A 15,277-nucleotide genomic window follows, 5' to 3' on the forward strand; every position below is an offset into this window, starting at 1 on the left:
AATCTTGCATCCTACATGTACAGCAGACCACATACAGTATTTATCAGCTTACTTTACTGGTTATACATTTTGGTTCCCATACACTATTATTATTTAAAAAAAGATACACAATTCTTATTCAAAGGTTATGTTGTTATGCAAATGCCTCAAAATTGGACTTAGGTAGCATTAGGAAATTGCTTTTCTTTAATTATATTTTTAAACAATTTAACCCAAAATACTGTATGCCCCTGGACACTGGATAGTACCATCTGTTACACCAAAAAACAAACAAAAAAAATTACATTCCCTAAAATGGTTAACGATGCAATATCTTTGGAATTATGTTCTATTTAATGAACTAGTGTTAATGTGTTCTGCTTGTTAAAGAAATTCATAGTTGTGCATATCTACTGCACAAAACAGTGTACACTACTGTGTGTTTGCCTTGTTAACTTTGGCACTGCACTTATGCATTGCTTGTGCTGTTTTTTTTAAAGCAGGATTAATAAACATCTACCACTAAACTTCTTATCTGAATTTGTTTAGGCCTACTCTTTTCAAAATGCAAGGTAAATTGTAGAGGCACGTTTAATGCAATCCTGCATTGTTGTTTAACCAATAATAATTGTATAATATTATTATCCTGTATTATTGCTTTGATTTGTTACCTTATATACTGCAGACATTGGCTCATCAGACATATTTAGACGACATACCATGTTGAAATCGGCAGAATTTTATTTCTAGAACACCCGGATATTATTTGCACTCCGTCTCACTGCAGCAGTGTGTCCTTCCGCGTAGTAACATTCACAACCGGTACATTTTTCGTAGGTGAAACGTATAATCCATGATTAGCACACAATACTTCAAACACACATCCTATAAATTATTACTTGACTTATGTGATATTTATTGCAATTTTACACATGTTTCGTCGTAATGGCGATGTTCGGATCTAGTTTCTCTAAAAAACGAGTTCCACCCATCTCGCCATTTCATGTTCCATAGCTGCTTTGTTGTGAGGAGAACACCAGCTTGAACCTTCAAGTATCGGTATAGCTTACATCAGTAAAAGTTAGGTATTGTAACAAGGTTAGATGATTTATTATTGCCCATCTATTTACTAACAACTGCAAGATCAACATTAAGCTCTGTACAAGGTAGGGGAAATCGGGTTAGCTAGTGAGCTCTTTAGCCTGCCTGGTAACGTGTTTGCTGGCCGCGGCCGACAAAGACGATCCGTCGCACATTTTTCTCTGAAAGTGTCACCCTCAAGAAGACACATTGACGACCACCGTGCAAGACACGAAGACTGAGGAGATGGCGAGCTCAGTGGGAAACGTGGCTGATAGCACAGGTTGGTTGCTACTACTTAACTAATGTTAGCTATGGCAAGTAACGTAGCAAGCTGTGACGACGGCCCCATCTTCAGCGCAGATGGGACCGCGCTGGTGGCGAGCAAGTAAAACTCTTTAAAATTATTGTATTACTCATTAAACACGACGACATTGGCAACGTAGGCCCAGTGTGACTCCCATGTCATATTACATTCGAGTAAGAGGGATAGGCTCAGGCTAATGGTAACGTATGTTAGCTTAATATGTAGCAGTTAGCCGTATATTGTAACGAATGGATATCTTATATAAATTTGCAAATTTCATTTTGCCGACTACTGACAAGTGTACAGACGCTGTATTAACTCAAATTCTTTATCTATTCACAGACGTGCAACATTTTCGTAATGGGGGTTGCCTAAAAACGATTGTTGTTAGCTAACATGTAGCCCATGTAGCCATGTAGCCGACTTCCACGCGGCATTGTATTTTGTTACACACTAGAAAATGGCTTCTTTTGTTAAAAAGCTTAACACCATTAACACAATTGGTTCTGAAGGTGATCATGGGCTAATACTTGTCATGGACACTGACAGGGCCCTGAAGCGTCCCGCGTTTATCACAGGCCGTGTAGACATCTCTGTTGGCGCAGGTGCCCAAGGATAATGGCTGCGGTTTTTTTTTTTTTTTTGTCACATTGCTGTAGAGATCACTCCAAAGGTGATCAGTGGTACTGATTTGTAATTGGGCTCATTCACTGCATTTTATTGTGCTGTTTCTCGAACCGGTCATTGGCCAGGTCTTGCTTTATGTAACCAAATTTATCCGTCCTTTGTGTATAGAAGCGTTATTACGTAATTATCATGGATGGATGCACCTTATCCACTGCGATCTTAGTGTATGCTCTGGCATACTGTCATCAATTTCCAGGTGTGTCGATCCACTGTACACAAGTTGGAATGTGCCCAAACCATTACACCTCTTTCACCCTGCTGTATATCATGCATGATGTCTTTTGCTTCATGCTGTTTATACCACACCCTGAAAAGGCTGAGCTCAAGTGACACTGTAGGTCACTCTGTATCACAGTCTTTTGATATTATTAATATGAAAGATAATGATTAACATGATAGGGACACATTGACTTTAGTAATGTAAATCAGAAACCCGACCACTGATAAAATATACCAAAAAATAAGATAAAATCATTATTTGCAGATATCAGCTGTTTTAAGGCTGTATTGAAATGTGACTTGACAGTTATAGTCATTTCTCCCTCTAAAATGTTATTCAAAGTGTCATCAGAACTTATGAATTGGTATTTTATTTTGATTTCCAATCTGGACTCCGAGAATTAAAATCAAAATGTGAAATTCCCACGTGTCATCATTGTAACATTTGATCTCAGTCATCCTTTGATTTGCTCATTGCCTTGTTTTCTGTTGATTTCAAATTGTTAACCATTATTTGTCATTTGCAGCTTTAGGTTCATCTCTTTATTTATTTTCAGTTTTCATTTGTCTGCTTTAATTTCTTCCATCACCTCTAACATGTTGTTTCCCCCCCTCCTTGGGCTGTGTTGGTGCTCCAGAACCGACAAAACGTATGCTTTCCTTCCAAGGGTTGGCTGAGCTGGCGCACCGGGAGTATCAGTCAGGGGACTTTGAGGCAGCTGAGCGCCACTGCATGCAGCTGTGGAGGCAGGAGCCTGATAACACAGGCGTGCTGCTGCTCCTGTCCTCCATCCACTTCCAGTGCCGAAGACTCGACAGGTGAGGTGTGGCGGGGGGGACTGACTCAACGCACACTGAGCATGTGGCGTGGAGGTGGCAGAGAATAATGGGTCTTCTGTGACTTTGAAAGCACACGTCTGGTCTTGGAGAGTGAAATGCATAAACCAAGCTGTCGTCTGGGAATTCTTTTGCTTGGTTTAGTATCGTCTCATGCTGTCACCTCAATTATAACACTGTTTAGCTGGTGGGCATACCTTTGCTTTGCAGGTGCCATGGTGAAGGTTTCGGGTGTTGCAAGTTACAGGTTGAAATGTTTGATCTTGTTCTCATTTTTCCTATTCTTTTAATATAACCAGTGCCAGCAGTATACTCCAAAGTGATTTGAATTGAGTATGTTGTCACTCTGGTGTCATATACAGAACTAGATGGAATCAGACAGATAATATGCAGAAAAGGGCTGAAATTATTAAGTGATATGCTGTAATAATATACCAATTGATCTGTCACTGTTACTAGTAAGTGAAATGTTAGTAAAAATATTTCCATGTGCACTCTGATCACATATGGCACATTCTTCACTGTAAATGTCTATGCAAATACATCTTCATTTGGAGTATAGTGCTAGCATAATGGTTAATTTGCATAATTGACACTTAAATGATAAACTTACTTACTTACTTAAGTTTGGATTTTGGTGAAATGTGTGTTGTACTGTGTGTAATGTACTAATGTTTTCAACAGTTGAAGGATATTCAATATTTAAACATTTACATTTAAGCCTTAGAACAAGTCTCTCCTTCTCACCACTTGCACCGTGCCTTCCTGCTGCCTCTACACAACACATCGAGACAACACTGCCAGCCACTCCCTTCAGGATTGTAACCATTCTTTACCCATTCTGGCCCAACAGGTCTGCTCACTTCAGCACATTGGCCATCAAACAGAACCCAATGCTGGCTGAGGCTTACTCAAACCTCGGGAATGTGTACAAGGAGCGTGGACAACTGCAGGAGGCCATAGAGCATTATCGCCATGCTCTAAGGCTGAAGCCAGATTTTATTGATGGATACATCAACTTGGCAGCAGCTCTGGTGGCCGCAGGGGACATGGAGGGAGCAGTGCAGGCTTATGTGTCTGCATTACAGTATAACCCTGTAAGTGACATAGCATACCATGTTGAAAACCTTACATTGACAGAAAACCTATCTTCTAAAAACACAAACATATTTGTAGTCAGTACATTGATCTGTTGTTTATTGTAGCAGTAAAATACATTTTTTTCTTCCCCAGGATCTTTATTGTGTGCGTAGTGACCTCGGCAACTTGCTCAAAGCCCTTGGGCGTTTGGAAGAGGCCAAGGTATGTTACAGCGGGTTGGCATTTGTATAGATGTGTCGTTTGTGTTTTTCTCGTAGATTTTTTTTTTTATTTTTTTTTTTATTCCTTCCTTACATTTTTAGTTTGTAGTGTATCCCACTAAGGCCATAGATGTTGTCCCTTTTTTCCTTTTGACATTTTTAAGCCACATGGAGTCCTTTCCCTTCAACCCCCTTGGCAAAATGAAGGACAGAATATGGTAGCTTTTTCTCATTTCTCAGAGTTAGTGAGATTCCACCCCTAACCTAACCATTGGAAATATTGGACCTGCACCAGTCAAAACCTATATGAGGCAACCAACTTTTCTGTATATTTTTTTTTTTTTTTTTTTTTTTTTTTTATAAATCATAGTACACACACTTTCTGTTGACTACTTTTTAGACAGCGTCATGCATTTTGTTTTTTCAGTAAATTTTTTCGGTATAACATTTGTCCCCTCTGTATCACTTTTAGCCCCAATGTCCTTTGCTTTACCCCGACCTTTTATAAGAGGTCAGTCCCTCCCCTTTCAGGAAGAAAGGCTGGAGTATATAAATTGACACAGTGGATCTATATTGTAATTTTTTAACCTTGGCCCATGCATTTTCATGTAGTTGATTTTGGAGGGAAAATGCTGGCTCGGTCTTTGAAGAATACATGAACTGATAAGAAGCTAGTTTAACTTTGCAGTGCAAAAGATAAGATGGTTTCTAACCTAACACTATACTCCAGTACTGTCTATCAAGTGCCCAATGACTAATGTTTGGTCTCAGTTTGCTGTCAGTTGCTGACAGTGTGGGTTGTTTCCGCCCCTCCCCTCCCCTTCCCCATTCAAGTGTTACACTTGTATTTGTCACTTTAAAACTTGTTTGTATTACAGGGGGCTCCCTGGGTTGGGTCAAATCTTGAGATGTGGAGTTGTCCCACTGGTTACAGGCCATCTTATTTCGTGCTAGAGGGGGGTAAAGGAGTGGGGAGGAGCTTCAGGGAGTCACAAGCTCCCCTGCTCTGTCGCTCCACCCCCCGCGCGCTCGCTGAGGATTGGTGGAGTGCGCGCTTAGAGCTGTCTTCCTGACCCTTTAGCTATGCCCTAACGATGCTCATGCAAACCTGCATTAGCATTTGTTTTTCCTTTTTATCTGTGGTTGATGATGAAAATTTTACCAAGCTGGTTATCTCTTCTGATATCCACTGCTATTGAATACCATGTTAAAGTGCTGGTTTATGAAAGCTAATTTTCAAATGCCATATAATGGTCTAAGCAGCGTCAGGCAGACAGCTCACAATTTGTACTTCACCGCCCGCGTCAGATGCTGGGTTAGAAAGACAGAAGCACGCGCAGCAACAGCGATGACTTCTTTATTTCAGAACTGTGGAGGCTTCTAGATACAAATAATTAAACCACAGACTTTTCTCCCTACCCCATTGGCCAGGATTCAAGAAAGCATGCCAGGATAAAGAAATCAAAGTTTTAAAAATCTTTCATGCAAATGCTAAAAGAACAAACTAAAAGCAATGATTAATACTTTTTCCCTTTTCCTTCAAATATGTAATATTATTCCCAGAGAAATGGGATCAGTTCATTTGGGCAAGATCAAGCCAGTAACTGCCCTCCTGTAGTTTGACTTGCAAACTGAATTGATGGAAAGCTGGAAGCCTGACTATTTAATTGATAAACTGATCAAATCAAAGCCTTTCTTCCCTCCCTGTTACCCTTAAGGCATACCTTTTTGTTTTCTTTGAAATGAAACATTCATTGCATGAATGAAAACTAAGAATAGTCTGTTTTTGTTTGTTGTGATTTGGAAGAACCTGTTTTATTTCCATATTTAAAAAAAGAATGTATTGTTTGAGAACTTTTACTAACGATCTTGTTTTCTGATTTTGTCTCTTTTGGTTTTTCCACAACTGATATTGTTATTTAGAAGGTTTCAGGTGGGTGACACTATTCCTGCGTAGGTGCCTGGCGGAAAGGAACACTAGGGCAGCCTCAGTCCTCTCCTCTTCTTCCAGCCAGCTGCGGCCACCACTCTGACAAAGTCCAAAAATATGGTAACGGGTTTGTAACTGCCAACAAAAGAAAAACCACCTCACTTTATGCTTGAGCTCTATCTTGTGGCTTCCTTTGAAGAGCAAAAGAAAAAAGTAACGAAACAAATTACAGTAGCATATGCTATACTAATTACCCAATTCTATATTAAGTAAAAAAGAAACTTGGATTATGGAAGCAATAATCGAGAAAAACAAGTAAGAACCCTCTAACTCTTACATGTTGGTTATTTTTCCTATTTTGTTTTGTTTTTCCTTCTTTATTTGGAGTTGCAGCGTTCTGATGATGATGCAGATAGTGCGCTGTGAGTCTGCAGTAGCGCAGGGGCTGCGCAGCGATACCCTCCAAGAAACCAAAAAGGCGGAAAGCGCAAGCATGCAACCCCCACCCCCTCACTCCCTTTGGCCTGTTGGTTGTGGACCTCTCCCCACTCACAACCAGCCTCGCTCCCAAATGCTCCCAAATCTCAGACATAATTGGCTTCTAAAAAAAGCACTTATTTGGTCTTGTGCAACTCCTTGTTACAAACTCAGTGAGAAATGACTGTTAATTGGCTGTTTATTTCCAAACGCCCCATGTTTAAACATCACAGTGTAGCCACTGGATGATCCCTCAATCCCCACAACCCCCCCACCCTTTATTCTGAGATATTTCATGGGTGCTGAGTGTGTGCCAGTCTGGTGTTGCAGGTGTTCTGCCAGGGGTTGTTGGTCTGCAGCTGTCTTATCTGGCCATTCAGCGAGCGCAGCGGCGACGCGCAATGACCTTTGCCAGGAGCAAGGTCTCGCAAGCGGCATACTATGGTGAATTGTGGTGATGGTGGCAAAAGACACACACCGCGCGCTTGCGTTTGTTGCGCATGCATTACAGGGACCATCACCTGCACGAACTGTCTCGCATCCCAGGTTGTGAGATATTATGCCCACATATACAGAAATTGGAGAGATATTTGATGTTATTTTTTAAACTTTAATTGAATACTTTGGGTTATAACTAATCAATGTAGAAGGCAACAGACTATACCTGTGTGTGGGAACCACTAGATTTGGTCAGAGTGTGGTCATAACTGCAGGATGAGGGCGTACGTGTGGGTGTTGGTTGGATTTGCGCAGCGTAGGAAAAAGCAATGCAGCTTAGCGCGGCAGACTTGTGCGCACGCGAGCCCATGCTGCAGACTCACTTTTTGCCATCATGGAGAACAGTCACTAATTTTACTTTCTCTGCCCTTTTTGTTTTTTCTTACTTTTATTCTCAATCTTTTTTTTTTTTTTTTTTGTTTGTTTGTTTGTTTGTTTTTTTTTCTTTCTTTCTTTCTTTTTTTTTTTTTTTTTTACAATCCCTTGTCCTCCCTTCTACAAACTATACTTCTCCCATTCTACCTCTACTCCTCCTTTCCTGTGGTTTTTCAATTTAAACCTGTTGAAGGCTTGTTACCTGAAAGCCATTGAGACTCAGCCCAACTTTGCTGTGGCTTGGAGCAACTTGGGCTGTGTGTTCAACGCCCAGGGAGAGATATGGCTGGCCATACACCATTTTGAAAAGGTCAGTCACATAATTTTTTTAAATCATTATTCAATCCTGTTACTTTCTGTTGTGGTATGTTTTTGTGTTGTTCCATGTTTTCAAGCTTGGTTTCAATTTTTAGGCAGTGACTCTGGACCCAAATTTCCTTGATGCTTACATCAATTTAGGAAACGTTTTGAAGGAGGCCAGAATCTTTGACAGGTAAGTCTAAATCATGACATAGATGGTATGATACTCCCTTTATGCATTCATGTCTAGTCCTTTGTCTTTATGATTACTGCCCTTCCAAACCCCATGTGGAGTTTAGAATGAGTCAAGAACATTGTCAGTTTGATTACCTCTTCGTCTGAGTTGGTCTTGCAGCTGTGTTTTCACATACAACTGTTTAGTTATGGCAGATTTGCTGCCGTCATGTTTAGGACTGTAACTCAGCTGCTGAAACAATAGATTTATTTTCAGCAATAAATCGTCAACAGTATACAATGTGCTCCGATAGTTCTGACATTCTTTAAAATGTGTACAATTGTTTGATACACTCTTAATGCTCCCATGGCTTGTGAGACGTTATTTAAAAAGATGAGGACTACAATGTCAAATTTCAGCAAGAGTTTGATTTTGTGCCATATCCTATGATCTGTTTCCAGAGCTGTGGCTGGATACCTGAGAGCCTTAAGTCTCAGCCCCAACCATGCGGTTGTCCATGGAAACCTGGCCTGTGTGTACTACGAGCAAGGTCTTATTGACCTGGCTATCGACACCTACCGTCGTGCTATTGAATTGCAGCCCCACTTCCCAGACGCCTACTGTAATTTGGCAAATGCCCTGAAGGAGAAAGGCAATGTAAGACAGTACTTAATCTGTCCCCTGTCTGGACCATCTTATGTAACTAAATTTTTGTCAATATTTGTCAGATTTCTTTAAGTTAGTTAGCATTTTTTCTGAATTTAACTTTTAAAATGCCATAATCTTTCCCAGGTGTCTGAAGCAGAAGAGTGCTACAACACAGCCTTGCGTCTGTGTCCCACCCATGCTGACTCCCTAAACAACCTGGCCAATATCAAGCGTGAGCAGGGCAACATTGAGGAGGCGGTTCAGCTCTACAGGAAAGCCCTAGAGGTGAGTGAATAACTGTATTTATATTTTCGTGTCAGGTTTGATAAGGAATTATTGCTGTATATGTGAGCATGGCATTACTATATCGTTCTTCTTAGTAACCTCTTCTGTTTTTCATCAGGTGTTCCCTGAGTTTGCAGCAGCCCACTCTAACCTTGCCAGTGTCCTGCAGCAGCAGGGAAAACTCCAGGAAGCCCTCATGCACTACAAGGAGGCCATCAGGTATGTTAATACTACAGGTACCTGCTGATTTAATTTGTGTTATTACGCCATGATGGTTGTAGAAAGTAGCAGAAAGCAGCAGAAAATTAAATATATGTAATCATATTGGTGTGATGTCACATCACTGCTATGAAATCCCGCCACTTGGTGAACATGTATAAATTCCCAAGTTACACAATGTTTCTGTTTGATTTCAGAATCAGCCCCACATTTGCTGATGCTTACTCAAACATGGGTAATACACTGAAGGAAATGCAAGATGTACAAGGAGCACTTCAATGCTACACTCGTGCCATCCAGATTAACCCTGCCTTTGCTGATGCTCACAGCAATTTGGCCTCTATCCACAAGGTACAGATAAGTCTTGTTTTCAACTTTGGCATTATTCCCTGATGTTTTTCAGTTAAGCTAGCTGTGTTGAGAATTTCTTACCTACGACCTGGTTGCTTGGAGAGCTGCGTGCTCCAGTACACTTGATTGCTTAATGGGGATGTCAGATAATGGACGCATGTAGTTATGTGCAGTAGAAGGCTTGCTATGGGCAACCTGGAGAAATGTGATGTGTGTGTGATTTTTAACAGTATTGTGATGTCAAATACTAGAACAATAAGTCCAGGGTTGACGGTGACCATAATATTCCTGTTATTGCAGATGTGTTTAATATGTCTTTTTTTTTTTTTTTTTTTTTTTTGCAAGTTCAAGAATTTTTATTTTGTATTCCAATGCTTCTCTCTATTAGGATTCCGGAAACATCCCAGAGGCCATTGCATCCTACCGCACAGCCTTGAAACTCAAGCCAGACTTCCCTGATGCTTACTGCAACTTGGCACATTGCCTGCAGGTTCATAGATGTTCATATATTTGTCAACTATTATAATGCAATACAAGATGTTATGTAACTTTTGTTGCTGTTGAGTGAGAAGTACCTCCACTCACCTGTTACTTTTATCATTCTTCCAGATTGTGTGTGACTGGACAGATTATGACGAGCGGATGAAGAAGCTTGTGAGCATCGTGGCTGACCAGCTGGATAAGAACCGCTTGCCTTCAGTGCACCCACACCACAGCATGCTGTACCCTCTCTCTCACGGCTTCCGCAAGGCCATTGCTGAGCGCCACGGAAACCTTTGCCTGGACAAGGTACACGCACTGATCAAAGCAAGTAACCTTTAATTCATTTTTGGGGGGGGGGGTGGAAGGTGGCTGGTGATGGCAGTGGCTGTCTGCTGGGATATGGGGAAGGTAAGGGATGGGCCAGATACTGGAGAGATTTAACTTTGTAGAAAAAGGTGAAAGGTCAAAGCTGGTGGTGGGTTGCTTGCAGGGATAAGGGTATATGTTATGAAGTTGAAAGATTAGAGAATTAACCAGTGGCAGTTTTTGAGTCAACATTAGTCAATGTAACCAGGAACTGGTTATCTTGCTGTAGTTGTTTATTCTGTTGCTTATTCCACAGATCAATGCACTGCACAAACCTGCTTATGAGCATCCGAAGGATCTGAAGACCAGCAGTGGACGTCTGCGTGTTGGCTATGTCAGCTCGGACTTTGGCAACCACCCAACTTCACACCTGATGCAGTCCATTCCTGGAATGCACAATCCTGAGAAATTTGAGGTAGGTGATATTTATTGTAAATTTAATTCTAGAAATATTTAAAACTTAATTTGGTAAGAATACAGTATAGTGCTTATTGCTAGTTTGCATATTTATTTAACGTATGAGTATATATGTTTTTTCCTTAAGGTGTTCTGCTACGCGCTCAGCCCTGATGATAGTACCAACTTCCGTGTGAAAGTGGTAGCAGAGGCTCATCATTTCACAGACCTCTCTCAGGTAACTTATGACCTGGAGTTACTTCTTTATCAATATTCTTATATTTACTGAGTGTCTATTAACCTCAAGCATTTCAATTTTTAACTAAATGGTTTGTCATTTTCACAAAAGTAAGTAAGTTGTAAGTAATGTCAAACATTAACCATTTTTACTGAAACTGGTACCTTTCTCATCCAGATCCCTTGCAATGGCAAGGCAGCTGATCGTATTCACCAGGATGGAATCCACATTCTGGTCAACATGAACGGATACACCAAAGGAGCCCGAAATGAGCTGTTTGCCCTCCGCCCTGCCCCCATTCAGGTAAACTCTACTTATGATTTCTAATTGACACAAAGCTGCATCCTTAGGATAGATGTCCTGGATGTGTATGCAAACAGATAGTTGCAACAATCAGTCTGATCTGTTAATTGGAGAATAAAGTAAATGGTTTTGCATCAAAGAAACCACAAATAATTGTTGGTCTCTTTTTCCCATCAACAGGCTATGTGGCTGGGATACCCAGGAACCAGTGGGGCTCCCTTCATGGACTACATCATCAGTGACAAGGAGACGTCACCTTTGGAGGTAGCTGAGCAGTATTCTGAGAAACTCGCCTACATGCCCAATACTTTCTTCATTGGAGACCATGCCAACATGTTCCCTCACCTCAAGGTCTGTTCTTCCTCACATTGCTGTCCCTTCTTTCAAAAGAAAAGTAACTCAAATATCAGTATAATTAGGGTGTTTGTAACATTTGTTTTCTTTAATTCACAGAAAAAGGCAGTGATTGATTTCAAGTCTAATGGACACATCTTTGACAACCGCATTGTTCTTAATGGTATTGATCTGAAGGCCTTCTTGGACAGTCTGCCAGATGTCAAAGTGATAAAGGTGAGTAAAGAGAAGAGTTGTTGTTTTATCTGTATCATTGACAAACCAGTTTCGTGTGAGTAGGGCAATGCAGACCTCTAGACAGCATTGTTTGATTATTTGTTCATGTCATGTTGTGGTCTTTCAGTCAGAATGACAAAGCAGAACGAAACAATAAATGGCTTTATCAGTTTCCTATTTTTGGTTTATGTTACTTAGGGAAACCATGGTCTGGATTCTACTGCTTCAGATTCATTAAAATATGTTAATATGAAACCTGAAGTCAAAAATACCATATTGAATGAATTGGCACTGAACTATATTCAAGCACTTACATTGAAACTGTTCTCTGTGACCAGATGAAGTGTGACAACAACCAGGAATCTGCCGGGGACACAAATGGAGCTCTGTCCATGCCTGTAATTCCCATGAACACCGCAGCTGAAGCAATCATCAACATGATCAATCAAGGCCAAATCCAAGTCACAATCAATGGCTTCACTGTCAGCAATGGCCTGGCCACCACACAGGTATGTCAGACTTTGACACAATTGTCAATATAAATGCAAATATTGAGATATGTAGCATGGGCCTACAAGTGTCTACAAATGCTGAAACAAAGGCAAGATTAGCGATTGAATTTAGCTTGCTGCTTTTCCAGATCTTTTCAGCAGATGAGGTTGTAGTCTCTCAGACTGTGTCCGTACAGGTACGGTGTTTCATGAAAGTAAGGTGGTAGCTCAGAATTGTTGGTGAGGGTAAATGGTGGCACTATGGATTGGGTTTAAAATTAACCCTACTGTCTTGGTAGCACATAAATGTACCAGTGTGAAGGATTTAAGGGGATCTATTGGCATAACTGGAATATAATCTTTATGGTGTATAATCACCTGAAATGGGAAGTTAGTCCCTCATGTCTTCAAAGGGAGCGGGACAGGTGAGGGGAGGGGTATTCGGTTGCAATCTGCAACTTCACGGCTAGATGCCACTAAATCCTACACACTGGACCTTTTTAATATCAACTGGTTCAAATAATCAACACCAGTTAAACAAAAGCATTGAGGATACTCCATCATAAAACACTGTTTTTGTTCCGTTTTAGATCAATAACAAAGCTGCCACTGGGGAGGAGGTGCCACGCACGATCGTTGTGACAACCCGCTCCCAGTATGGCCTTCCAGAAGACTCCATTGTCTATTGCAACTTCAACCAGCTCTACAAGATTGACCCCCCCACTCTTCAAATGTGGGCCAATGTAAGTTAGTCTGACTTGGTTATAACAACTGCTTTGAGTGTTCCTTCAACTCTGCACTCTTGAAAACTTTATTCCTTAAGTTTGTGTTGAAAATCACTTTTAAAAACTCCCTTGTTGCAGATCCTGAAGCGTGTGCCCAACAGTGTGTTGTGGCTTCTTCGCTTCCCTGCTGTGGGCGAACCCAACATCCAGCAGTACGCTCAGAACATGGGTCTGCCTGGCTCGCGCATCATCTTCTCTCCTGTGGCACCCAAGGAGGAGCATGTGAGAAGGGGCCAGCTAGCTGATGTGTGCTTAGACACTCCACTGTGCAATGGTCACACCACAGGCATGGATGTTCTCTGGGCTGGAACACCCATGGTCACCATGCCAGGTGAGGACAGTAGGGTTTTAGGGACAGACTTAAAACCTTTGTTTCATTTGTTCTAACTAATAAAATACAGCTTTTTTACATTTGAGTTTACTGATTTCTTTTGATAAGTTATCAGTGGAACTAATTTCAAGTGAAGGCTGCTTTCTAATTGTAAAACCTTTTTTTGGAAAGGTGAAACCCTTGCCTCTCGTGTGGCTGCTTCACAACTCAACTGTCTGGGCTGCCCTGAGCTAATAGCCCAGAGTCGCCAGGACTATGAGGATATAGCAGTCAAACTGGGTTCTGACATGGAATAGTAAGTAGATTTTGATCTCACTTCATTTGAAAAACTTGTCTTTCCAGTTTGCTAAACCATGAAGTCTGACCATTTTCTCTCTCCTTCAGCCTGAAAATGGTCAGAGCACGTGTTTGGAAGCAGCGAATCTGCAGCCCTCTTTTCAACACCAAGCAGTACACAATAGACCTGGAGAGGCTGTATCTGCAGATGTGGGAGCACCATAGCAATGGCGGCAAGCCAGAACACCTGGTGAAATTCCAAACAGTAGAGACCAGTGAGAATGCCTGAACTGGAAGCACGCCGATTTCTTTTCCCTTATTCCCCAGCCATGTTCAGCCTCCTCCCCACCATCTTTTTTTCAGCACCCTAGTGTGAATGGTCAGTTTCCACTCCAGTCCCTCTCCCGGAATGATTGTCTCCATCTCTCTCATTTGCTATTAATGGGACTCTTAATTGTGAAGGAGCCTACAGATGTACACATTTGCGCCGCCGCCGCCGCCCCCCCATCACATTTGTCACACATCTGCATTTCCTGAGCCAGATAGCGCCTGAGACTTTCAGGCACCTTGTCTGAGACTCCTGTCCTAAACAAAGTATATTTGGTCAGCATGAGAGGATTGTGAATGCCCTGCTACACCCTTCAGTACTTGGATCAGTGGATTTTGTTTCTCCTGTCAGTGTGCATACAGGACTAATTGCAGCTTGTGGAGAGAATGCCCAGCCATCATTACTTGTTGATCTATTTATAAATGGATAAAGAGTGTTGTGTGTTTTAAAAGGACAATGTTGCACCATGAAAATTGTGACTCTGACAGAAGTTTCATCAGCTTTAACATGCAATTGTAAAACTTAGATTGCAAGTGCTCTTTAGTTTGTCTTAAGCTGTTATTAAATGACTGCAATTAGTAGATGTGCAAGTTTTGAGGAATATGGTCTAGATAAAGACTTTTTCCCCTCACCTAATGCCAACTTTTACTAATTTTGTTGTCAATCAAGAAATATGTTCAGTAGCTATTGTCCTGTTTGATGTCACACTCTGCTCTGTAAAATGATCAGGCAAAGCTGGACAGAGGAGTCATTGAAAGGGCCTAAATTTCAGTTCAGAGGTCAGAGCTGTTCACAAATTGATCTTGTTTTTTTTAAATCACACAAGGAACGGCCTAGGTAAGTATTTTCTAAGCAGTTTTTGTTTTTGTATTGTCCATTAACTGTATGCTGTCAATGATGCCACAAGGCTCTAAATATAATAAAAAAATAAAGAGATGGCAAAACTATGTACTGTATTTTACACCCACTTGAGTCAGTTGTGGGTAGAAACAAAGACTTGCAGCCATAAGCCTTTTCCTAATTCTGAAAGGTAGTTTGACAT

At 41.1% G+C, this 15,277-nt stretch overlaps 1 protein-coding gene across 7 annotated transcripts; it reads left to right on the forward strand.

The window, feature by feature from the left end:
• Positions 1–978: 978 nt before the first annotated feature.
• On the forward strand, positions 979–15,182 carry ogt.1 (O-linked N-acetylglucosamine (GlcNAc) transferase, tandem duplicate 1). Of its 7 annotated transcripts, none has more exons than XM_056382458.1 (22): positions 979–1,342; positions 2,911–3,091; positions 3,963–4,206; positions 4,343–4,411; positions 7,884–8,000; positions 8,104–8,183; positions 8,627–8,864; positions 8,958–9,098; positions 9,217–9,317; positions 9,515–9,668; positions 10,057–10,158; positions 10,278–10,475; positions 10,774–10,932; positions 11,062–11,151; positions 11,329–11,454; positions 11,635–11,805; positions 11,908–12,024; positions 12,363–12,533; positions 13,106–13,258; positions 13,379–13,631; positions 13,803–13,926; positions 14,016–15,182. In XM_056382458.1, the coding sequence occupies exons 1-22, from the start codon at positions 1,306–1,308 to the stop codon at positions 14,194–14,196; spliced, it is 3,207 nt and encodes a 1,068-aa protein (XP_056238433.1). In that variant the 5' UTR covers positions 979–1,305; the 3' UTR covers positions 14,197–15,182. The 7 variants fall into 7 exon arrangements, with proteins under 7 accessions (XP_056238433.1, XP_056238434.1, XP_056238435.1 ...); XM_056382459.1 differs by having other exon boundaries at positions 10,278–10,457; XM_056382460.1 differs by having other exon boundaries at positions 2,941–3,091.
• The last annotated feature ends 95 nt before the right edge of the window (positions 15,183–15,277 follow it).

This window comes from Seriola aureovittata, chromosome 8 (assembly GCF_021018895.1).
Source record: "Seriola aureovittata isolate HTS-2021-v1 ecotype China chromosome 8, ASM2101889v1, whole genome shotgun sequence".
NCBI lineage: Eukaryota > Metazoa > Chordata > Actinopteri > Carangiformes > Carangidae > Seriola > Seriola aureovittata.